Raw genomic sequence first — 26,382 nt, forward strand, 5'->3', positions numbered from 1 at the left:
GTTTTGTCAACCGTTGATTTTTTAATTGCCAAAAAATCCAACACACAAGTTAGATTTTAGTGATTTAAATTTTGATCTTTACTAAATGAACTATGTATATCACATCTGTGGAGTCTGATTTGATCAAAACAACTTGCACCAATTAAATCTCAAGGAGGGGTATGATAGGGATGACATAGGGGGATGAGGAACGGATTTCATGTGGATAGTGATACCATTTGGTTGTAGGTCAGGTACATCTACATCAGCCCCTATTTCACCTTCTTACATCTTGCATTTACAATAGAAGTACGAGTCAAATACAGTTACATGTTCCATTCTTCTTCTTCTTTAATATTTACAAGAACCAGATCAATAGCCACATCCAGCTTACTACATCAAACATCCATATATCCTAGCCTACCCCATATTGAACTAGACCTACACGAGCTACCGATCTACATATAGATCTGATATGACCTTTCATTCACCACACACAGGCACCCCCCCCCCCCCCCCACCCCACCCAACCTTGCATGAGCGCACACACACGTTCAAGATGATGACACCAAATGCAGAAAATGAAACATCAGAAATTCCATTTTCATGTAGAATATGAGCAGCCATGCATGGAAATCAAGATGGAACTGTCAAGACAGCCCACCTGATATATTGGCAAGAATAGATAACATAGTACACTCACAGAAATGTACAAAGCCGGGTAAGCTAAAAGAACAGCACGCATCTACAAACATTAGATTTAAAGAATTGGCTGACAAGCTATTAGCATTTAGTTCAGCCGGTTACCTTCCACCAGACAATTCAATAGCATCCTGGTTATACACTGAATCTTCGCCCCAGTCAAATCTTCTCTGTAATCGCTCGTACTCCTGCCGACGAGTATCTTCAACGTGCTGCCACTCCTCCCACCTTTCCGCCAAGCCTTCTCCTTCCAACATGCGAACCACTTCTGCCATCTTGGGACGATCCTCTGGTGATGCTTGAGTACAAAGCAATGCAACCTGTATCATCATCTCCACTTCTTGGTTGCCATAGTTCTGCTTCAAATTCTGATCAACAATTGCATCCAATCTTTTCTCCCTTTCTAACTTCTTCACCTTTTCAAGCAGAATGTCCATCAATTAGTAACCTTAACCTTTACAAATAAACTCCTTGCCCCCAAAAAACTAGAGTGTAGATCATGTAACTTGAAAAAGAAATATGCAAGAGTCCAAAAATATGCATTGGCCTCATAATTTCATGGTTCTGCGGCCATCTCTCACAGACTGCCAAGCAAAATGCCCACACACCCATATTTTGAAAGTATAGTCCAAACACTATTAGATGCTTTCAACTTGATCCTAAAGAAAAGTAATAGTTAGCTGCAGCCAGAGCTATTCAGCAAACCACTGTAATGAAATTTCTTTTATTGCTGCAAAACTAGTGTCTGCACAGAATCAGAAGATCTGATTTCTAGATTTACTAAATTTAAACAGTTCTACTCTTCTCCACAAGATTTATTGACTTTATTTAGAGAAATGAATACGTTAATGTCCTAGAGATCAATTGAATAAATCTCTGCTTTTCCTTTTATGAAATTTGATCAAATTTAGTTTTTTCATCTTCTATTCTATGAATTTCCAACAGTCACACCACTATAAAAACTTATCACCGTAAATGCTTAAACATCAGCTAAGACGAATAGAAAAGGTGAATGATACCTCAATAAGGGATAGGTTAGTTTTTGGTTTTCCCTGTAAGCTATATAGAAAGATCAATTTTAGATCTCAGTAAAGTCTCACCAAAGACAAATGATGGGTCTGAAATTCTCAACGAGTTAGTGGTCATTTAACCATCAGGAAAGCTTTTTTTGCAAATTATTATTTCAGGTTTTGGTCGCGAACCATTCATATCATGAAGATAAATAGTGACATGCTCAACATTTCAGATGACGGAGAAAAGCAAACCATGTCCAAACACCACTAGGCGTTCACTAACTTAGCATATGCCTAGATGATTTACACGTGCAAACATGTGTTTGCCTATGCATGAATGGGAAGTTGACGATTCAAAGGACTTACATGATCAAGCAATAAGACATCATCTTCTTCTTCAAGGCGTGAAAAATCTATTGCACGTTGTCCTGTAACAAGTTCTAGTAGCATAATCCCATAACCAAAAACATCAGTTCTTTCAGATGATTTTCCAGTGGAAAGGTATTCAGGAGCTATGTGGCCCATGGTCCCACGAACTTGAGTTGTCACATCAGTCTTTCTTACATCAACCAACTTTGCAAGGCCAAAGTCCCCAACAACAGCCTCAAAATCTTCATCGAGTAGAACATTAGCAGCTTTAACATCACGATGGATAATCTTAGGATTGCAGTGATCATGAAGATACTCCAGTCCACGAGCAGTGCCTAAAGCAATTCGTTTTCGAGTTGGCCAGTCCAAAACCTTATCACCAGGCTTAACCTCTGAATTGGAATAAACAATACACAAACCTCTTTAAAGAAAAAGAACTGGACAGATATTCTGCTTTCATAAATTCAGAAAGACACATCACATTGAACATGGCGATATGGAGCTCAATATGAATTCAACTTATGCTGACTCTCAAGCAACTCATAAGTAATTTCAGCTAGTCCCCCTATCAGTTACAGATTAAGTCCTTGTTGCTGAATGCTTCCAACATGTGATCATGTTGTAAACTCAGCACAGATTGCATATGAAGGAGCTATTCTTCTTACATTTAGTTCACAAAATGGTCTTCATTAATAAAAAAATTTAGAAGCAAATAAGATTCTATAGGATAAAGAGCACATTATGGAAAGTTTGGTGAACAGAAAAGCAAAATGGTTGAGGGTGTGTATTACATAGTTATGAAGGTGAAGCCAACCTGTTAGATCTGATATCAAAGACAAAAGCTAGAGGGAGGAGACTTGAGTCCCCACAATGATTTCATTCAGCCTGATGCATATCTTTCATGAAAGCACTTGCATTGGCATGATAGCCTTCCTATTTCAACAGAGACTTTTAGGATAGTGTATAAATGCTAATGCAAGCATATAAATTATAAACAGTAACACTTGCATAGTGAAAGTGAAATTGTAAATCAAACTCTAATAGTATTTAATAGTGTGTCAAACAAAAAATATTAATCTCCTTTTCTCTAGTTGTTTGTAAGGGACAATACCTCGTAAGCAATATGCCACACTAAGGTTTGCCATGAAAGGATAGACTAGAAGTCGCTCTGATGGTGTTGTACAGAATCCAATTAACCTCAAAAGGTGACGGTGGACTGCTACACTGATCATTTCAACTTCTCGCAAGAATGCAATCTCTCCACCAGGACTTTGATGATCGGTCAGGCGCTTCACAGCTATCTTTGTCCCATCACCAAGGACACCTTTATAAACCTTTCCGAACCCTCCCTGCCCAAGTACATTCTTCTCACTGAAGTTATCTGTAGCCAGTTGCAGTTCACGCCAAGAAAACCTCTTCAGCTGCCCAAATGCAATCCTACGATCATCTTCACCTGAGAATTGCAAACAGTTAAATGGAAGACACACACACCCATGTGGTAAATGCAAATACGAGAACAAAATCTGAGCATTCAAACAAGAGACGGCATACAGCTGGTAGATATTGAATAATCACAGTTTTGTATCATCCTCCCCCAGAAATAAGAGAAACTCCTTTACCAACAGCTCAAAGAAGATGGAAACCCAATGGATCCACTATACATCTTCTGCAAACAAGACAGATTGTGAGCAATACACTCACAACATGCCAATGTGCTGCAGGGCACAATCTTCAACTCCTTTACCATAAAATATGCTCCACATGGGATTTCCCAGATTCTCAATAAGGTTAAACTTCATGATTCTTACAATGACTTTTTATCATCAACAGCAGAAGTGCACAAACAAATCTTGCTATGAATAAAATATCCACATACTGCAATCATGCCAGGAATTCAATGAACTTTTTTTGGGAGGAATTCATTGAACATATAAAGTAAACTGCTGGAACAAAATCTCAAAAAAAAAAAAAATTAGAGAGATTCCAAGAAATCAAGTATTGTGAGAAAAGTTTATTAGAGTAAAACTTAAGCATCCATGGATATAGGTTGCATATGAAGAAATGAGATATAATTATAATATGCAAACCTGACACATCAATGAAAACTTCACGTTTATAGACTTTACGGCGACCTTTCCACCAAAGGAAAAACACACCTCCACATGAAGCAATGGCCAAAACACTTCCAATACTGCCAATTTCAATTCCAGCTTTCGATTTCTTTGAATTTCCTATTAAGTAAAAAAGAATATGTTTCCTTATTTTCAAGAAAGGAAAATGATTTTAATACTTTAAGCGATATTAGAAATTTGTGTGTGCAAAGTGACAGCTTCTTGAAATCTAGCAGTGGACATATGTCTCTAGTTACCAGAATCAGGAATAGAGGATGCACAAAGGTTTGGATAACCAGAACCGCAATTTAACCTGTTTCCTGTAAAACTGAAACAAGGAACACAAACCAGGATGTAAGCTGTCAGGCAAGTTTAATGCTTCATGGATCCATAACAACCAAAACCATTCACAACAGATTATAACAAGTGCCTATTATTGAAGGATTCCTAGGCAATCGTGCAACACAGGCCCCCATGTGTCAGACAGCAGAATTAAAATGATGAGAAGAAGAATAAGTGAGACGTACTTGTATGTGGAAACTCGAAATAATCCATCAGGTATGCGACCACTGAGGTTATTGAAAGCAAGCTGGCTGCAAAGATAATTAAATTGCATGCTGTCAAATGCTTATTGAGGAAGAGCATCACTAAAAGATTGTTTTCTCAGATACTATATCAAAAAATAAGCAGCATGTAGATTTCTAAATTTATGCACCAGCCATTCTTTATTTCTAACAAGAATAATAACTACTTACATCTCTACCAGATTTGGAATATATGAAAGAGACTCAGGAATGCTTCCTACAAGGTTGTTTCCACTCAAAATCCTGCCCATGATAATCATAAAATAATATCAGAAGACCATTCAGACTCATTCAATGTCGGACATCCAAAATGTCAGAAGTGGGAAGAAATACAGTAACATACAAATATTGAAGCTTTGTAAGGTTCCCAAGCAATCTTGGTATTTGGCCAGACAACTGGTTATTTGACAAATCTAAACGTGTCAAATTCAATAATTTCCCAAACTCATTTGATATCTCACCCGTAATGTTGTTACCTTGCACTGAACTGCATGATAAAACCAGAACAAAACTATCAATGTTTCCTGAAGGCATAATCATGCAGAAAACTGCATACATATGAAAGTGAAAAAATGAATGCAGAAAAAGCAGAAGACAATTACCCATGAGGATGTTAGTTCGTTAAGTGGATTCAGTAATGGAAAACAATATTGCAAGAAAAGTAGCTATGTAATGTTATGCTACATCACTTTTGGGAATTATAGAGGAAAACCAATTGCAAATACTGATAATGTTTCCTACGCATTCCTGAACGTTCAACCATGTAAGCAACAAATAACATCACCAATCTTGACTTATATCTGCAAAGCAAGCTCCCATTCTCCCACCCACCTTCTAGCCACAGAAACGGAGAATGAGCACATATATAGCTCATGGGAGAATCAACTCTAAGCATGGTTTAAAAACATCATGTTGGAGCCAATTTGAATGCATGGGAATAATAAATAGAACGAGTCAAACGTGACTCAAACACTAATTTTCACTTTTGGAGATTAGATCTAAGTAAATCAAGAGTATACCACAATGAGGTATTCATGGTTCAGTGCCACAATCATGTGCTAAAGAAACAGAAAAGTGATTTTAGATTCATAATAACAGCCACATGATCTGAGCTCAATAACAAACATAGGCTCATCAAAAGTTTAGTAACCTTGTTTATGAGTTCATTTAAGATGTTACGTTTAGGACATATATCATATATTATAACTTATAAGCATTTAATAGAAAAAAATCCTTAACAATTACTGAATTCCTTTCAAATGCGAGGTTACAGGTTCAAATCCCATGACCACCTCTTCTCCAGTGTACCAATACAAGCTAAAACATCAGGGCTCAGTTTCGGCTTGACTTGTGCAGCCCTATATGCAGTCTGTTAAAATATTATGTCTTTTTTAACTGTAAACTGAAATACCCATCAGGGGTATTTCAGTCCTTTTACTCAATAGGTGTCAGCCACCCTAATGAGCTAACATTTTTACTTTTTCTTTTTTTTATTTACTTTTTCTTTTTTTTATTTACTTTTGCTTTTTATACTTTTTTTTCTTTTTGACTGTTGTGAAAGGGACAGCTCCATATAGCTGTTGGAGCTGCCCCAACAGTCACAAATGTGACCGTTGGGTGCAGCTCCAACAGTCATATTGAGCTGCACCTGTGGCTTCTTTTTGCATTATAAATAGGCCTTAGTGGCCCTTGTAAACATATTCTTTTTTGTGAGTGCATATGCAATATTGTAAAGCCCCTCTTGGGAACTTATGAATTGAAGTTCATTTTGTTTCATGCTGTTGTGCATGTGTATCCGTGCCTTCGTGCACTTGTGAGTGTTCTCCTTTGTGCCTTTGTGCACTCTTTGTATTTCTTGTATTGAGGTGTTACACACAATCTCTTTTTGTAGAGATTTTCACATGGTATCAGAGCAAGGTTGTTTGGAGAAAGAAATTGGTGTGATTGTTCTCAATATCAAGTGCCTCGAAAAACGTGCCTTCAACTTTTTGGTGATTGGAGTGGAGGCTCTTCTTCATTCAATATTTTAGAAGATTACTACAACAAGAAAGATTTAAAATCTTATTGTGGTACGTATTCTTTTCTTTCTTCTTTCCTCTCTAATGGGTGAGAAAGACTCCCATTTTTCTCTTGGTTTCAAGCTAAATGGCTCAAATTATCATGTGTGGGCCGGAAATATGGAAGCTCACATCAAAGGGAAAGGGCTTTGGGGTTACATTCAAGGCTCGATTCCGGAACCCGAGCCTAAAATTACTTTGGTTAAAGAAGGAGAAATCAAAATCCTTGAGGGAGATGAAAGAACTAATGCTCTTGAGGAATATAGTAAGAAACATGAGCAATGGGAAATGAAGAATTTTAAGATCTTGTCTTGGATTTTCTCTTCCGTTGAGACAAGGATTAATGCCAACATTATAAAGTTTAAAAAGGCTTCTCAAGCGTGGGAGTATCTTGAAAAGATGTATACTTCTAGGGACTTATCCCATAAGTATTATCTTCAAAAGAGAGCGTTAACTCTTGTTCAAGGTGATATGTCTATAAGAGAGTATTTTGCGGAATTCTCTTCAATTTGGGATGAGCTTGCCATGCTTGAACCCAAGTGGAGTGGAGAAGCCATAGAGCTTCGTCATAAGCAATTAGAAGAAGACCGATTCTTCAATTTTTTGAATGGGCTAAGGCCCGAGTTTGAGCAAATAAGATCTTCTCTCCTATCCTCTTTTACCTCTCATTCTCTTGAAGATGTCTTAACTAAATTAAGTGGAGAGGAAACCCGTATGGGCATTAGCAAGCAAAATCCTAGTGTGCTTGCAATGTCCACAAATCAAGAAGAATGTGATGGTGTTAATGCCGTTTCTAGACCCGGTAACAATTTAAGAACATATAGACCTCCTCATTTTAAGAATCAAAATCAAGGAGGAAGAAGAGATTATAGCAAAATCTCGTGTCACTTTTGCAAAGAACCGGGTCATATCAAACCGGTTTGCCCAAAATTGAAGAAACTTCTAGCAATGGCAACTACATCTCAACCATTTAAAGAGGAATCTTCAAAAGAAGCTCTATCTCTCAATCAAATTGTGGAGGCTCTTCAACCTCTTCTAAAGGGAGCTATTTCCGGTGCCGCCGTATCCACCTCTTCTCCTCTAGGTAAAACTTCTTGGCTCTTAGATTCGAGTGCATCCTTTCATATGACCCCAAACATTTCATCTCTTTCCGAGTATTCTAAAAATGTGCCACCTTCTTTTGTTTCGACCGCGGATGGTACTTCTCTAGAAATTAAGGGAATTGGAAATTTTAAAACCCAAAACTTCTTTATTCCAAAAATTAGACTTATACCAAAATTAAATTTAAACTTGCTTTCCGTTTCTCAACTCACGGACCTTGGGTGTAACATTCAATTCTCATCTAATAAATGTTTAATACAGGATCACCGGTCCGGGAGATTGATTGGGGAAGGCTCTAGGAAAGGAGACTTGTACTATGTGGACTTTCTTCAAATTCCTAAAAACACCTTTTGTAATGTGGCCCAACATAAAGACATAAATGTTTGGCACAAGAGACTTGGTCATCCCAACATTACCAAGTTATCATATCTACATTTTGTTAAAGATCTTTGTAAAAATACTTTATCTTGTAATGATTGTATTCTTGGAAAAATGAGAAGTATACCTTTTGAACCAAGAACTATACTTAGTACTAAACCTTTTGAAATTATTCACTCGGATGTTTGGGGACCGGTACCTGTCATATCCAAAGGTGGTTTTGCTTGCTATGTGATTTTTGTAGATGATTTCTCACGATATTGTTGGATACATTTTCTCAAACATAAGCATGAAGTTTTTTCATGTTTTAAAACATATCATATGATGATTAAAAATCAATTTAATAGTAATTTAAAGATATTTAAGACCGATTCCGGAGGTGAATATCTCTCTAATGAGTTTAAGAAATATCTTGAGGATTGTGGCATTGTTCATCAAAGATCGTGTCCTAAGACCCCACAACAAAATGGTTTGGCCGAAAGAAAGCATAGGCATATCATTGAAACCACTAGAACCCTTCTCATTTCCCAAAATATTCCTAAAAATTTTTGGGCCGAAGCGGCTCTTGCTTCCATCTATCTTATCAACCGACTTCCATCCAAAAATTTAGATAAAATTTCTCCCTTTGAGATTCTATATGAAAAAGAACTTGATTATAATAGGTTGAGAGTTTTTTGTTGTAAGTACTTTGTTCTTACCGATAAAAATGATAAACTCTCACCAAAAGCCATTCCTTGTGCTTTCCTTGGCTATTCAGAAACTCAAAAAGGATTTCGATGTTATGACTCTAAGAATGATAAATTATATGTTTCAAGGAATGTAACTTTTTTGGAAAATGATAGTGGTTTTGAAAAAAATGAATCTCGTTTAGAAAATGCCGATTACTCCTTTCTTTTTGACCTTTTATCTAAGGATGATGATATCTCTAGTGATGATGAATCAATATATAATAGTGAAAATGAAATGGTTGTGATCAACAATAACTCTAACCCTTCTACCCCTCAAGAAGAAAATGTATCTAGAGAACCCATCACTTATTCGCATATAAATAGAGGCACCTTTAGGAGTGCTATTGAACTATATAGTGAACCTAGTGAGACTATTTTCACTCATGATTCTCATCCTAGGAGAACTGAAAGAACTAGAAGGACTCCCTCTAGATTCGTATCTTTTGATTCTTTCTCTCCTAAATATCGAGCTTGTTTAAGTGTCATTCACTCTTATTTTGAACCAAAAAATTTTGAAGAAGCCAAACAATGTACTGAATGGAGAGAAGCCATGGATAGTGAACTCAAAGCTCTTAAAAAAGCTAACACTTGGGAATTTCAATCTCTTCCCAATGGCAAGAAAACTATAGGATGTCGATGGGTGTTCAAGGTCAAGACTAAGAGTGATGGTTCTCTTGAAAGGTATAAGGCTCGTCTTGTAGCTAAAGGGTACAGCCAAGAATATGGGATTGACTATGAAGAGACATTTGCTCCAGTAGCTCGTATGGTTACTGTCAGATGTCTTATCACCATTGCTTCAATTCGAAAATGGAATATTTACCAAATGGATGTCAAAAATGCCTTTTTAAATGGAGATCTTAATGAAGAAGTTTACATGGATGCTCCACCTGGTATGGAAATCCCTAAAAATAAAGTTCTTCGTCTTCGTAAAGCTCTTTATGGACTGAAACAAGCACCCAAGGCTTGGCACGATAGGTTTAACAATGTAATGACTGAAAATGGTTTCACTTCATGTTATACTGACACTGCATTGTTTGTTAAGAAATTTAATGCAGGGATTGTTATATTATTGTTATATGTTGATGATATGTTAATAACAGGTGATGATATCAAAGGAATCAAGAGCATTAAATCTATTTTGACTTCAAAATTTGAAATGTCAGACTTAGGATTTCTGACATATTTTTTGGGAATTGAGGTTGCCTATTCTCAGAGAGGCTATTTTTTGTCTCAAACTAAACTTGCTTGTGAGATTCTTGATAGATCAGGAATCACAGATGACAAGGTCTGCGAAACTCCTGAAATAGTAGGTTCGAAGATGAAGATTGATGATGGGATTCTCTTAAAAGATCCCACACCTTACCGGCAACTGGTTGGATCCCTAACGTATCTCAGCATTACCAGGCCTGATATTTCTCATGCAGTACATGTTGCTAGTCAATTTCAACATGCACCTACTACAGTCCATATGAGCGCCATCCTTCGCATCATCAGATACATAAAGGGTACAGTAAACAAGGGAGTATTTCTATCTTCTACGTCTGAATTAAGTTTAATTGCTTATACTGACTCTGATTAGGGAGGTGACACAAATAATCGTCACTCCACCACTGGTTTCTGTATTTTTTTAGGTGAATCATTAATCTCTTGGAGATGCAAGAAGCAGCAAAAAGTATCGCTTTCATCCACCGAAGCTGAGTATAGAGCCATGGCATCTACTACCATGGAGATTGTTTGGATTCGCAACTTGTTGGAAGATATAAATATTCAAGTTCAAGGGCCCACAAAATTATGTTGTGATAATACAAGTGCAATCTACATTGCCAAAAATCACGCATTTCATGAGCGCACGAAGCATATCGAGATGGACTGCCACTATGTTCGTGAAGAATATTTAAGAAAAACCATTGACCTTCCTTATGTTACATCAGAATATCAACTGGCAGACTTCTTCACTAAGGCGTTGTGTTCTCCAAGATTTAACTTCCTTCTTGGCAAACTTTCGGTCGTGACACCCTAAGTTTGAGGGGGAGTGTTAAAATATTATGTCTTTTTTAACTGTAAACTGAAATACCCATCAGGGGTATTTCAGTCCTTTTACTCAATAGGTGTCAGCCACCCTAATGAGCTAACATTTTTACTTTTTCTTTTTTTATTTACTTTTGCTTTTTATACTTTTTTTTCTTTTTGACTGTTGTGAAAGGGACAGCTCCATATAGCTGTTGGAGCTGCCCCGTTGGGTGCAGCTCCAACAGTCATATTGAGCTGCACCTGTGGCTTCTTTTTGCATTATAAATAGGCCTTAGTGGCCCTTGTAAACATATTCTTTTTTGTGAGTGCATATGCAATATTGTAAAGCCCCTCTTGGGAACTTATGAATTGAAGTTCATTTTGTTTCATGCTGTTGTGCATGTGTATCCGTGCCTTCGTGCACTTGTGAGTGTTATCCTTTGTGCCTTTGTGCACTCTTTGTATTTCTTGTATTGAGGTGTTACACACAATCTCTTTTTGTAGAGATTTTCACACAGTCAACCAATCCACATTTGATGTTTTTACCAAATTTCAACATGTTTTTATTAGCTGACACTATAGGAATATTTCAAATTCATTTTTGTAGAGGATTATGAAGATAGATTTTTATTTAATTTTATGGAAATCTTTTCAAAAATGTGATGTGTACTTCCTATATTTAACATATCTAAATACAGCCATGGCAATTCAACGAATGTTACATGCAAAGAACTTAAGGAAGTGCTTAAAAGCATCCTTGGCTCTAGACCAAAGGACATATCTGTAATGGCAGTTCCCAATTTCCTCTTCTGCTAAAATGCATATAACATAAAATAACAGCAATAGCAATCTAGAGCGATATTTGGTTCAAGATCATCTCCGGTTCTTGCTAACTAAAAGGAACTCAACAACAAAGAAACTTTATACAGCAATCTTGTAACTCATAAGGTTAATTTCCAACTAAGTGACTATCAAATGAATGAGACTTACAAAGCAGTAAGGGACTGCAAAGCTCCAACTCCGGGTGACAAAGTTCCTGAAAACCCTATGGAGGGCAAAATTCTGTTGACAAGAATGTTAAAAAAGCAAAAAACAGGGGAAAAAGAAACAGAAGGGTCAAAACTTTGAATATCATGAGCAAAACAAGCTGGAAAGTTTCTACCTGACACTCAACAACAAAATTGACATTACTGAACAAACTCAATGTAAGAATAGACTTCACCCTTATTTAGAAATAAAAAAGGAAGCATCACAAGTCGAAGGAAATTACACTGAAGTTACACTATTGTTCACATCACAAGAAATGAAGGACCAAGTACACGGGTTAACTAGAAATGGATTCCAATCTTTTAGCTGACCAGAAGTGGCATTCAGAGAATTCTTCAATGCAAATAATGCATCTCCTGCAAACACAAGGAAGATCAAGTATTGAAATGCTAGAAAAAGTGCAACAAAACCTTCAAGAATGCAGGTGAAAACCAATCATATAACACATCTTGTTTCAAGTAGTCATGGCCAAGGAGTTTTGTCATTATAAAAAAAAAATAGCAAGAAGGCAAAGTAACAAGATAGCTTATCCCCTAAATGGCAAGTAAGCTGTTAAAACATATGTAATAATACATCTATATATACAAATATAGATGTATATTCACCATAATACCCGATAGGGGTATTATGGTCTTTTCACAAGTACCCAATAGGGGTACTTGTTTTGTTTCTTTTATTTCACTGTTTTTTAATTTTTGTTTTTTGTTTTTTAAATGCTTTTTTGGATACCGAAAAGGGGCCCCACAATGGAATCGTTGGGGCCCCCAACGGTCACAATTGTGACCGTTGGGGGCTCCCAACGACTCTATTGGGAGCCCCTTTGGTCTCCTTTTCTTATAAATAGGGGGAACCCCCCTTGTATGTTGCATTGCTCTTGAGAGCTCCTCTTCAATAATAGTGATATTATTTTTCATGTGTGTAGCCTTTTTATAAGGCCTTTCGTATATCCCTTAGTGGATTTCCTCTCTTATGCTTGTTGCATTTGTCCGTGTGGGACATAGTGAATGCTTTAGCATTCTTGGATTCTTCCGCATATTTCATTACACGGTATCAGAGCCATACGATCTTCTAAGGTAAAATCGTGTATCTCTCTACTTCCTTTTCTTCTCACACCTCCATTTTGTAGCAATGGAAGTCAAGATCGATCTATCATTCAAGCTCAATGGGAAAAATTACATGATGTGGGCATCCGCAATGGAGAATAATCTGAAAGGCAAGAAGCTTTGGGGTTATGTAATGGGGACCATTCCGGAACCCCAACTTAAGCTCACAAAGATGGAAGAAGATCAAGAGAAAGCACTTGAAGGCGATGCTCGTCTCAAGGCTATTGAAGATTATCATCATCAAATGGAAGATTGGGAGAGTAACCATGCAAAAATCCTAGCATGGTTTATGAATAATGTTGAACTTAAGGTATGTGCAAATATTGCAAAACTCCGCCGGGCAAATGAAGCTTGGTTTTTTATGAAGGGTATGTTTACCCAAAAGGATCTTGCAAGAGCTTATTTTTTGCAAGAAAAAGTGAGAACCACAAAACAAGGTGACATGAGCATACAAGACTATTATAGTGCTTTAAATCCTTTGTGTGAATTGGCTCTTTTAGAGCCTAAATGGGTGTCTATGGAGGATGTGGTACTAAGACAAAAACAAATGGAACAAGATAGATTGTTTCAATTTTTATTTGGGCTTCGTCCTGAATTTGAACAAGTTAGATCCTCACTTCTCCATAGATCTACGTTTCCTCCCTTAGAAGAGGCTATTGCCGAGATTACTCAAGAAGAGACTAGGCATAATATGGGTAAAAGCATTGATGAAGTTCTTGTCGTATCTAAACCCGACAAGCATGTCAAAACATACAAACCACCTCATTTTGGTAAGCAAGGGAGTGGTGGAAGAAAAATGATTATATGTCATCATTGTTATGAGTCGGGGCATATTAAACCTGTTTGCTCAAAGCTAAATGGAGCATTCAAGCCAAAGGTGGCTTCCGTTGAAGAATCATCCACCAAAGAAGATGACGGCAAGAACGGGGATCTCAAAGATACTCTTGGACAAATTTCCTTGGCTCTCCAACAAATTCTAAAGGCTACTTCTTCTACCTCCGGTGCCGCCATTGCCTCATCATCACCTCCCGGTACGTACTCTTGGATTTTAGATTCCGGAGCTTCTTTTCACATGACCGCTCATGAAAATGCATTAACCAATGTGCACACCAATTCAAAAATGTCTTGTGTCTCTACGGCCGATGGAACTTTTCTCAAAATAAATGGTGTTGGAACTCTTGATTCTAAAAATGTTCAAAATTTCCTTGTTCCAAAAGTTAGAATAGTTTCAAAATTAAATCTTAACCTCTTTTCCGTTTCTCAAATAGCCGACCATGGATGTGAAATATCTTTCTCATCCCAAGGGTGCTTTGTGCAGGATCTCCGGTCCGGGAAGCGGATTGGGCAAGGCCATAGGAAGGGAGACCTTTATTTTATGGATAACTTAATGCTTCCAAATACCTCATTTTGTACTTATGTCCAAGACAAAAATATTGAAACTTGGCATAAAAGGCTTGGACATCCAAGTTACTCTAAAATGTATCTTTTTCCTGTTGGACACAAGTTTTGTAAAGAAAAAGATATCAATTGCAAAGATTGCATTTTTGGCAAAATGAAGTCTACTCCTTTTCCTATTAGAACCTTTGTGACAACAAGACCTTTTGAATTGGTGCATTCCGATGTTTGGGGGCCATCTCCGGTTCTATCTAAAGGTGGTTATTCGTATTATGTTACTTTTATTGATGATTATACTAGATATGTATGGATTTATTTTCTTAACTTTAAATCGGAAGTTTTTAACTTCTTTAAAGAATTCCATGCAAAAGTTCAAAATCAATTTCAAAGTCAAATATCCATTCTTAGATCCGATTCGGGTGGAGAGTACTTATCAAATGATTTTCAATCATATCTAAAACAACATGGCATTTGTCATCAAAAATCTTGCCCAAAAACTCCTCAACAAAACGGTCTAGCGGAAAGAAAACATAGGCATATTTTGGAAACCACTAGATCCTTACTCATTTCTAAAAATATTCCTAAAAATTTTTGGGCCGAAGCCGTGTTAACCTCCACCTATTTAATCAATAGGATGTCATCTTCAAAATTGAACAATATCTCTCCTTATGAAAAACTTTTTAATATGACACCCGACTACAATCGTCTTCGAATTTTTGGGTGTAAATGCTTTGTTCTTTTACATAAAAGAGATAAATTGCCACCTAAAGCAATAGAATGTGTATTTTTAGGATATGGTGAAAATCAAAAGGGCTATAGATGCTTTGACCATAAAAACAATAAATTATTTGTCTCCAAAGATGTGACCTTTTTAGAAGATGAAAATGGATTTGAAATATTAGAAAAACCAAATGAAATTGATTATATGTTTATTAATGATCTTTTAGAAGATTCAAATGATGACTCTTTGAGTCATCCGGAAGTTTTAGAAAATACTCATGATTCTCATGATAATGATGTATCACCAACTAATGGTGACAATCTCCAAGTATACACTCGGCGTGAGGAAGCCCAACCTATTAGTGCTTTAGAAAAATTCTTGCGGCTTAATGAACCCCTAGAAGAGACCTCCCTTAGGCGTTCTTCTAGAGAATCAATTCGACCTAATAGGTTTGTCTCATATGAAACTCTCTCACCTAACTATAGAGCTTGTCTAATAGCCTTGCATTCTTACTATGAACCTTCCCATTATAATCAAGCAAAAAGTATACCTCATTGGGTTGAAGCAATGAAAGTTGAACTAGATGCTTTAAATAAAGCTAAAACTTGGGAAATAGTTCACCTTCCTCCAAATAAGAAAGCTATAGGATGTCGATGGGTCTACAAAGTCAAAACAAAAAGTGATGGTTCCCTAGAACGTTATAAAGCTAGATTAGTTGATAAGGGATACTCACAAGAGTATGGCATCGATTATGAGGAGACTTTTGCTCCCGTGGCTCGCATGACAAGCGTTAGAACTTTAATTGCGGTATCATCATCTAAGAAATGGCCTATATTCCAATTAGATGTTAAAAATACATTTCTTAATGGTCAGTTGAATGAAGAAGTATATATGGACCCTCCGCCGGGAATCAGTGTTAACCAAGGTCAAACCCTTCGGTTATTAAAAGCTTTATATGGTCTTAAACAAGCCCCTAAGGCTTGGTATGATAGATTTAGTGCTATCATGTTACAATTGGGATTTCGCTCATGTTATACTGACACAGCTCTTTTTGTTAAACGTGCAGGTAATAGTATCATCATCCTTCTGCTTTATGTTTATGATATGATCATCACTGGCAATGATGAAAGTGGTATTCTTAAAGTTAAAAATATGTTAAAACATAATTTTGATATGTCTGATCTGGGTTTTCTCAGGTACTTTCTTGGTATAGAAGTTGCATACTCTCCTCGAGGGTATATATTGTCACAGATGAAGCTTGCTGCAGACATATGTTCCAAATCTGGGATTTCAGATGATAAAAAGGTGGAGACTCTCGAGGTTATCAATGCTAAACTATGACTGGAGGATGGAGTTCTGTTGGATGATCCTGTTAAAATATATGTAATTCATATATATATATATATATATATATATATATATATATATATATAATACCCGATAGGGGTATCTCTGTCATTTCACAAGTACCCGATAGGGGTACTTGTTTTTCTTAGTTTATTTTTCTCTTTATTTTTTTTGTAAAATGTATTTTTTATTTTTTGTTTTTTGCTCACTCAAAAGGGGCCCCACCATGTAGTCGATGGGGCCTCCAACGGTCACATTAGTGACCGTTGGGGGCTCCCAACGACTACATGGGGAGCCCCCTAGGTGGCTCTCCTTTTAAGGCCTCTTGGCCCTCTCCCTCTCCTTCTCTTGTGTATAAATAGGGGTGCTCCCCTCTTGTATTTCTTACTCTTGAGAGCTCTCTCTCTTTCAATAAGAGGCATTTATATTTTTATGTTGTGTTGTCTCTTGTGGGTTGGGTATTAGCCCCTCTTTGTTTGTTCATTAGTAAATGTTGTAAGTGCTTAGTGCACTCTTTGCTTTTCCGCATATTTCATTACATGGTATCAGAGCCTTGTGTATGCTCTTCCTTTTAATATAGCTAGTGGTGTAGCTATATTTGTTTTCTTTGTTTCTCTCTCCTTGATATTCTCTTGTAAGTGGTTGTTATGGAAGGAGAACAAAAGATTGATCTCTCCTTCAAGCTCAATGGTTCCAACTACATGATGTGGGCCGCCGCCATGGAAAACAACCTCAAAGGGAAAAAGCTTTGGGGATACGTTATGGGCACCATTCCGGAACCACAACTCCAACTAACTAAGATGGAAGGCGATCAAGAAAAAGCTCTTGAAGGAGATGCCCGCATAAAGGCCATTGAAGATCACCAATCTAAAATAGAAGATTGGGAGAGTAAGCATGCCAAGATTCTTGCTTGGTTCATGAATAATGTGGAGCTCAAGATTTGCGCCAACATTGCCAAATTTAGGATGGCAAATGAAGCATGGTTCTTCATGAAAGGTATGTTTTTACAAAAAGACCTTGCTCGTCAATTCTTTCTTCAAGAAAAAATCCGGACTATCAAGCAAGGAGAAATGAGTGTTAGGGATTACTTTAGCACTCTTGGCCCTCTATGGGATGAGCTATCCTTACTAGAACCAAAATGGGTTTCTAGTATAGATGTGGAATTAAGGAGAGAACAAATGGAAAAAGAACACTTTTCCCAATTTTTACATGGGCTTAGGCCCGAATATGAACAAGTGAGATCCTCCCTCCTACATAGATCAAAACCTCTTCCCTTGGAAGATGCCATAGCCGAAATATGCCAAGAAGAAACCCGTCTTGGCATGATTAAAGGAGGAAATGATGTCTTGGCCGTATCCAAACCCGGCAACCATATGAAAACCTACAAACCTCCACATTTTGGAAGACAAAATAACTATAATGGCAACTACAGAAAAGCCATTTGCCATCATTGTCAAGAACCGGGTCATATAAGACCTAATTGCCCTAAGTTGAATGAAGCACCAAAAAATAAAGTTGCTTCCGTTGAAGAAGCTACTCAAAAGAAAGAGGAAGCAATCAAAGGAACGGACTCTTTTTCTCTTGCTCAACTATCGGAGGCACTACAAACTCTACTCAAGATTCCATCAACTTCGGGTGCCGCCGTAGCTTCCTCCTCTCCTCCAGGTATGTCGTCTTGGATCCTTGACTCTGGAGCTTCCTTTCATATGACCCCCCTTGAAAATGAGCTTTCCGATTTATGTAATAACTTTAAAAACTCCTATGTTTCAACTGCCGATGGTACATCTTTACAAGTTAAAAGTCTTGGAACCTTAAACTTTTCAAAAGACTTCTTTGTGCCAAACGTGAGAGTTGTACCTCAACTTAATTTAAATCTCCTCTCTGTTGCTCAAATATGCGATCATGGATGTAAAATCTCCTTCTCAACTAAGGATTGCTCTATACAGGATCTCCAGTCCGGGAAGCTGATTGGGCAAGGCCATAGAAGGGGAGATCTCTATTACATGAGCAACTTGAAACTCCCCATTAACTCTTTTTGTAACCATGTCCAAGATAAAAATATTGATATTTGGCATCAAAGACTTGGACATCCAAGTTTCTCAAAAATGTACTCCTTTCCATTTGGAAAGAAATTTTGTAATGAGAAACATTTTGTGTGCAAGAATTGTATTTTTGGCAAAATGAAATCTACTCCTTTTCCAAACCGGACTTTTGTATCCAAAAGACCTTTTGAGTTAGTCCATTCGGACGTTTGGGGTCCTTCCCCTGTCATGTCTAAAGGAGGGTACTCCTATTATGTCACTTTCATCGATGACTATACTAGGTATGTATGGATCTACTTTCTCAATTTAAAATCCGAAGTCTTTGAGTTTTTTAAAAAATTTCATATGATAGTTAAAAATCAATTTTCAAGTAATATCTCTACTCTTAGATCCGATTCGGGTGGAGAATATTTATCAAATGAATTTCAAAACTATTTAGAAATAAATGGGATTTGTCATCAAAGATCGTGTCCTAGGACTCCTCAACAAAACGGCTTGGCCGAAAGAAAGCATAGACATATCATGGAAACCACTAGGACACTCCTTATTTCCAAAGAAATTCCAAAGAATTTTTGGGCCGAAGCGGCCTTAACCTCAACTTATTTAATAAATAGAATGATATCTTCATCCTTACAAAATACATCTCCATACGAAAAACTATTTGAAAGAACACCTGACTTCAATAGATTAAGAGTTTTTGGATGTAAATGTTTTGTCCTTACTCATAAACGGGACAAATTATCTCCTAAAGCTATTGAATGCGTTTTCTTGGGTTATGGAGAAAATCAAAAGGGTTTTAGATGTTTTGACTTGAAAAATAACAAACTCTATGTATCCAAAGATGTAACATTTTTGGAAAATGAAAATGGTTTTGTGAAAACTAAAGATATTGATGAAAGTGGATATACTTTTTTATTTGATCTTCTATCTCAAGAAGATGAGACTCCTCAAGAAGAGGAAATCTCTAATGAGTCTTTGAATGACCTAGAGGAAATCCCTCTTGATAATGTTGTAGATGAGAATAATAGACCAATCCAAACATATGTTAGGCGTGGTCAACAAACTCAGATAAGTGCCTTAGAATAATACTCTCAAGGATCCGACATTGAAGAAACATCTTTAAGGAGATCCAGTCGGATCTCCAATCCTCCAAATAGGTTTGTTTCCTATGAGTCCCTAACTCCTAGATATAGAGCATGTCTAATTGCATTACATTCATTTCATGAACCTTCACACTATAATGAGGCCAAAAATATTCCCCAATGGGTTGAAGCCATGAACTTAGAGCTTAGTGCCGTTGAAAAAGCAAAAACTTGGGAAATAACTTCGTTACCCACTGGAAAGAAATCAATAGGATGTAGATGGGTCTTCAAAATTAAAACCAAGAGTGATGGTTCATTAGAACGCTATAAAGCACGATTAGTAGCTAAAGGATATGCTCAGGAATATGGTATAGATTATGAAGAAACCTTCGCACCTGTTGCTAGAATGACTAGTGTTAGGACTCTTATTGCTATTGCGTCTGTAAAGAAATGGCCTATCTATCAACTTGATGTTAAGAATGCATTCCTAAATGGCGAATTAAATGAAGAAGTTTACATGGATCCCCCACCAGGAGTATGTATTGGTAAAAATAAAATTCTTAAACTTAAAAAGGCATTATATGGTTTAAAACAAGCTCCAAAGGCTTGGCATGATAGATTTAGTAATGTAATGACAAGTTTAAATTTTCGTTCATGTTATACTGACACTGCTTTGTTTGTGAAAAGTGCAGGGTCTTCTGTAGTTATTTTACTACTTTATGTTGATGATATGATCATCACAGGAAGTGATGAGCAAGGCATTAATGATATTAAAAAGGTTTTGAAAGAAAATTTTGATATGTCTGACCTTGGTTTCTTAAGATATTTTTTAGGAATTGAAGTGGCGTACTCTCCTCGAGGGTACATTCTCTCTCAGATGAAACTTGCTGCTGACATCTGTTCCAAATCGGGTATCTCCGATGACAAGAAGACAGAAACCCCAGAAGTCATCAATGCAAAATTAAGGTTGGAAGATGGAACACCTCTCGAGGATCCTACTCCCTACCGGCAACTTGTTGGGTCTCTAACCTACCTATCCATCACACGGCCAGACATTGCTCATGCTGTCCACTCTGTCAGTCAGTTTCAACATGCACCTACAACCGTGCACATGAGTGCAGTCTTAAGGATTGTCAGATATATCAAAAATACCATAACTAAGGGAGTTTTTCTTTCTTCTGCCTCATCACTTGATTTAATTGCTTATACTGATGCAGATTGGGGAGGAAATCTCAATGACCGTGTCTCAACTACCGGTTTTTGTGTTTTCTTAGGTGACTATGATTTCGTGGAGATGCAAGAAGCAACACAAAGTATCATTGACCTCGACGGAAGCAGAATATCGTGCTATGGCCACTACAACCATGGAACTTGTGTGGCTAAGAAGCCTCCTCAGTGATATGGGCATTGTCATCTCTACTCCTTCGAAGATGTGTTGTGACAACAAAAGCGCAATCTATATTGCAAGCAATCACACCTTCCATGAGCGTACTAAACATATTGAGATGGACTGCCATTACGTTCGGGATGAATTCCTAAGAGGAACTATAGCACTACCTTACGTCACATCAGAGTACCAGTTGGCGGACTTCTTCACTAAGGCTCTTGCGGCTCCTCGGTTTTTGTTTCTCCTTAACAAGCTTTCGGTTATATCCCCGTAAAGCTTGAGGGAGGGTGTTAAAATATATGTAATTCATATATATATATATATATATATATATATATATATATATATATTTATATATATATAATACCCGATAGGGGTATTTCTGTCATTTCACAAGTACCCGATAGGGGTACTTGTTTTTCTTAGTTTATTTTTCTCTTTATTTTTTTTGTAAAATGTATTTTTTATTTTTTGTTTTTTGCTCACTCAAAAGGGGCCCCACCATGTAGTCGATGGGGCCTCCAACGGTCACATTAGTGACCGTTGGGGGCTCCCAACGACTACATGGGGAGCCCCCTAGGTGGCTCTCCTTTTAAGGCCTCTTGGCCCTCTCCCTCTCCTTCTCTTGTGTATAAATAGGGGTGCTCCCCTCTTGTATTTCTTACTCTTGAGAGCTCTCTCTCTTTCAATAAGAGGCATTTATATTTTTATGTTGTGTTGTCTCTTGTGGGTTGGGTATTAGCCCCTCTTTGTTTGTTCATTAGTAAATGTTGTAAGTGCTTAGTGCACTCTTTGCTTTTCCGCATATTTCATTACAGATCCTACGCCCTACAGGCAACTCATAGGCTCCCTCACCTATCTGACTATCACCAGGCCGGATATTGCTCATGCTGTGCACTCTGCAAGCCAATTTCAGCATGCTCCTACATCTGTGCATATGAGTGCTGTGCTCCGGATCATTCGATATATTAAAAATACTTTGACTAAAGGGCTATTCCTATCCTCAATCTCTTCCTTAGATTTACTAGCTTATACTGATGCTGACTGGGGAAGAAACCCAAATGATCGAATCTCAACTACTGGCTTTTGTGTTTTCCTAAGAGATTCGCTAATTGCTTGGAGGTGCAAGAAACAGCAGAAAGTCTCATTGTCTTCTACTGAAGCAGAATACAGGGCTATGGCAACTACTACAATGGAGCTGGTGTGGCTTCGAAGTCTTCTTCAAGATATGGGAGTCGAAATTACCGGTGCTTCGAAGCTTTGTTGCGACAACAAAAGTGCCATCTACATTGCCAGCAACCACACTTTCCATGAGAGGACTAAACATATTGAAATGGACTGTCATTATGTACGTGATGAATATCTTCGTGGGACAGTTACACTGCCATATGTCACTTCAGAATATCAACTTGCAGTTTCTTCACCAAAGCCCTGCCTGCTCCTCGCTTCTTGTTCCTTCTTGGCAAACTTTCGGTCATTCCCCCGTAAAGTTTGAGGGGGGTGTTAAAACATATGTAATAATACATCTATATATATATATAGATGTATATTCACCATAATACCCGATAGGGGTATTATGGTCTTTTCACAAGTACCCAATAGGGGTACTTGTTTTGTTTCTTTTATTTCACTGTTTTTTAATTTTTGTTTTTTATTTTTTAAATGCTTTTTTGGATACCGAAAAGGGGCCCCACAATGGAATCGTTGGGGCCCCCAACTGTCACAATTGTGACCGTTGGGGGCTCCCAACGACTCTATTGGGAGCCCCTTTGGTCTCCTTTTCTTATAAATAGGGGGAACCCCCCTTGTATGTTGCATTGCTCTTGAGAGCTCCTCTTCAATAATAGTGATATTATTTTTCATGTGTGTAGCCTTTTTATAAGGCCTTTCGTATATCCCTTAGTGGATTTCCTCTCTTATGCTTGTTGCATTTGTCCGTGTGGGACATAGTGAATGCTTTAGCATTCTTGGATTCTTCCGCATATTTCATTACATAAGCTACCTAACACTAAAAAGCAAATACTAATAATGATAGCTCAGAAAGGAAAAGCAACATTATATGCTGATATATAGTTTCCCAACGATTTGAGCAAAAATAGAGATTATTTAATCAGATTTTATGAGAAATACTTGGTTGATATTTTATTCTGAATTGTGAACATAAATTTACAAGTTGTGTGAATGACATATCAGTGAGACAGTGACAGTACAGTATGGAAGAAAACACATAGTTCACTCAAAGGAAGCCATTAACTGGTATATACAATAAGAATCAAATGCAGATTAAAAAGTGGTTTTGGTGCTTATCATGAGTAATTTATGGTGTTTATAAAACTAATTTAAACTTTAGGCATAAGCAGATTAGGAGGAACACAATGTCACATCAATCTTGTTGGAGTAAAAATACAAAAGATGAACATGACGAATGGATCACAGAGAGTAGATTCAATCATCGAGATAAGGAGCTGTGGCTTGAAATGGATGAGGTTGACATTACAATTGCCTATCACATAGACGATGCAGCAGGAAAGGGGCTTGCACTACAAAAATTTACTTTATTACAGTGTACATGATTTGGAAGAGGAAAAATTTTGAAAAAATAATTTATTTTCTTTTTGTATCAAAAGGTACCTATAGATAAAGTTTTTTGGTGTCTCTAATCTTAGAACTATAAGAAGCACAGTACGCAGGAAACCTAATAAATCATGAAAGCAAAAGTATGTTCAAATATTGATAAGCACAAGAGCAGATGAAAGCATATACCTTCAGAATTAGATCTTGCTTGCGACCACAAAAACATCAAACCGAAGAATACATAAACCCACCCCATTTTTGTGGAGAGTATATGATGAGAACAATGAATCCCTTGCAATGGGATACGTCATTGATCGTATACCATCTTCTACAAATAAATGTTTTCTAATCAGCGAGGATAATAAAATCAAAAACAGAAAACAATCTACAGAAGCAGGTGGCATTCAGTTACAAGATTACCGGTGGATGTAAGAAGAGAAGCTTATGTCCAACATGCACTATGTACGTGTTAATTCATCACAGTCACAGAGGACACAACACAAAATCAACAAAAACAAAATGAATGAATATGAGCAATGACCTTAATAGATTTGGAACATCAAAGAAGCCACCCTAAATCCGCAGAGAGATTTTCTCAAACTATTCATTTGACCCAAAAGAGCAAAACGAGATGGTCAACAGTATTTGCATGGCCAGTTCTGCAAAGTAGTGTTGTTTGTGTTGCACCACAAGCCGCTTCCACTATCTATCATTCTACCATCCCATCACGTCTACTAATTTTCAAGCAGTAAATGACACTTTAATTGCTACGACTTTTTCTAGAAAAACAGAAAACCATCCATGGTCTGAATCAGTACAAATCTAATATCACCTAAACAATTCCATTCATCAAAAAAAGTTTATATATATAAGGAACATTCACCACAAAAAATTAAAAACCCCAAAAAGCAATTCGGCGTCATAGATCTTTTCACGAGTGAACCATCACAATAATTCCAAAAAACAAAAAACAAAAATAGATACAAATTTCCACACCAATTACATCCGAAGGAATTCAGCTTCATATTTCCACAAGACAAGAACTTACTTTAAGGAAAGGGAAAAATAAGAAGAAAAAAAGAGAATAAGCATCTCCTCTAAGGAATAAGCATTCACACCCAAAGAATTACTGCAAAGTGCAAACAAACGCACCCAAAAAACTCCCAAGTTCACAAAAAAGCATTTATAAAAAAATCCACTGGACAACCAAGAGAAAAAAGAAAAGAAAAGGAAAATCATCACTTCAGCATGAACATCCTACACAAGGAAAACTCCCAACAAGGAAGAAACCCACCGAAACACCGAGAGAAAAGAACCGACAACAACACCAACAATTCAAAGAGAGCAGAGCACAACTCGCCAACAAACAAAAATCCCTAGACGAGAGAAAAATGCATCAAAAGGAGCGGGAATCGAAAAAGAAAACACTCTCCACTCCACAAGAAACGAAAGGAAAAAGGAAGGTAAAAAAGAGAAGAGGAAGCGATTCCAGGGAACAAGCACTCACTGAGTGTGGAAGGAAACCCTAGATCGAGAAAAACGCGGCAAAGATTCGATACAAGGGGAAGCTCTCGAGAGCAGAAACCCAACACTCTCCGTCTCTCTCGCTTCCTCGGAAGCGGCGGCGGAGGAGGAGGAAGCGGGGAACCCGGCGGCATCTCGCTCGATAAATAATTAAAAAAGCGGGAAAAGGACGAATCTGTTGGTGGAGAAATTAATTGGCAACAGATTAATCAATCTAAAGATTAAGGAGACGTTTTATATTGTCCACGTGTTTGCAAGAGTTTCTCACTTTTGTCATTTAAGAAAATGTTTTTAAATGTTTAGGTAGAAAATGAGCTGGGTCTGTACGTGGCAAGATTTAAAATGGACCGCTTCTTCTATTCGTAACCATTAAGTAGTTTTGGGTTGGAATTTGGAGTTCGGACTCTTTTACTCTCACCAGTCCACGACACTTGACTCGCCCCGCAACCCGTGCGGATCCGGACGTCCATTTCTTGGTCTCCGTCGCGACTCTGGACTCTGGACTCGGTTCCTGGTGTGGACGCTGGAATCCGATAAAAACTCCCTATAAAAGACGGATCTTTCTAGTTTGAATCCCGTTTCCGTCGTGGTATTGTATGTACGAGACATGTGAGGATGGATCCCATGGGGGTTTTGGGTCCAAACTGATCAGCAAGCACTAGCCAATAATTTATGCCTCACTCCACTTAAATGTGGATATGCATCTATCCACTATATGATTGATTGTCAAAGATGTCTTTCACTCTTACTTATATATGAATGAAGTAACATAAGAACAGACAGCTTTTATCAATCAATTCACACTATCCCCTATAGCTCCATCCGTAGCAACATCTTTGTCTAAACATGCATGTGCAATATTCTAAAAGTTAAGGCTCAGTTTGGGAGAAGGGCATGGAAGGAGTTGAGAGGGTTACATGAATTGTGGCACAGTCCAAACGGGTTACGTATACGTGCTTTCTCTCCCCCTCTCAAAATTACTTATAAGATTGGCTAACTTATTAATCATGACATGTTGACAACATTATTCCATAAGTTAAAAGAAAACACCAATAAAATTTAGACAAAATTAAATCTATGAAATCAATATTTAAAAAATACAAATAGAGCAATTATAACATCTACTTT

At 37.4% G+C, this 26,382-nt stretch overlaps 1 protein-coding gene across 4 annotated transcripts; it reads right to left on the minus strand.

Annotated features, from left to right (window-relative positions):
* Nucleotides 1-612: 612 nt before the first annotated feature.
* Nucleotides 613-25,349, minus strand: LOC149846678 (LRR receptor kinase SERK2-like). Of its 4 annotated transcripts, none has more exons than XM_089998118.1 (12): nt 25,238-25,349; nt 23,920-24,058; nt 12,303-12,435; nt 12,023-12,094; nt 5,102-5,245; nt 4,930-5,001; nt 4,702-4,767; nt 4,432-4,502; nt 4,220-4,294; nt 3,175-3,516; nt 2,061-2,455; nt 613-1,097 (listed from the first exon to the last, which is right to left on the minus strand). In XM_089998118.1, exons 2-12 carry the CDS (start codon nt 23,984-23,986, stop codon nt 783-785), a joined length of 1,752 nt encoding a protein of 583 aa, XP_089854244.1. In that variant the 5' UTR covers nt 23,987-24,058; nt 25,238-25,349; the 3' UTR covers nt 613-782. The 4 variants fall into 4 exon arrangements, with proteins under 4 accessions (XP_089854244.1, XP_089854243.1, XP_089854240.1 ...); XM_089998117.1 differs by having other exon boundaries at nt 613-1,091; nt 4,151-4,294; XM_089998114.1 differs by having other exon boundaries at nt 4,151-4,294.
* Between the last annotated feature and the right edge of the window lie 1,033 nt (nt 25,350-26,382).

Source organism: Nuphar pumila, chromosome 2 (genome assembly GCF_984573655.1).
Source record: "Nuphar pumila chromosome 2, dmNupPumi1.hap1.1, whole genome shotgun sequence".
Taxonomy (NCBI): Eukaryota; Viridiplantae; Streptophyta; class Magnoliopsida; order Nymphaeales; family Nymphaeaceae; genus Nuphar; species Nuphar pumila.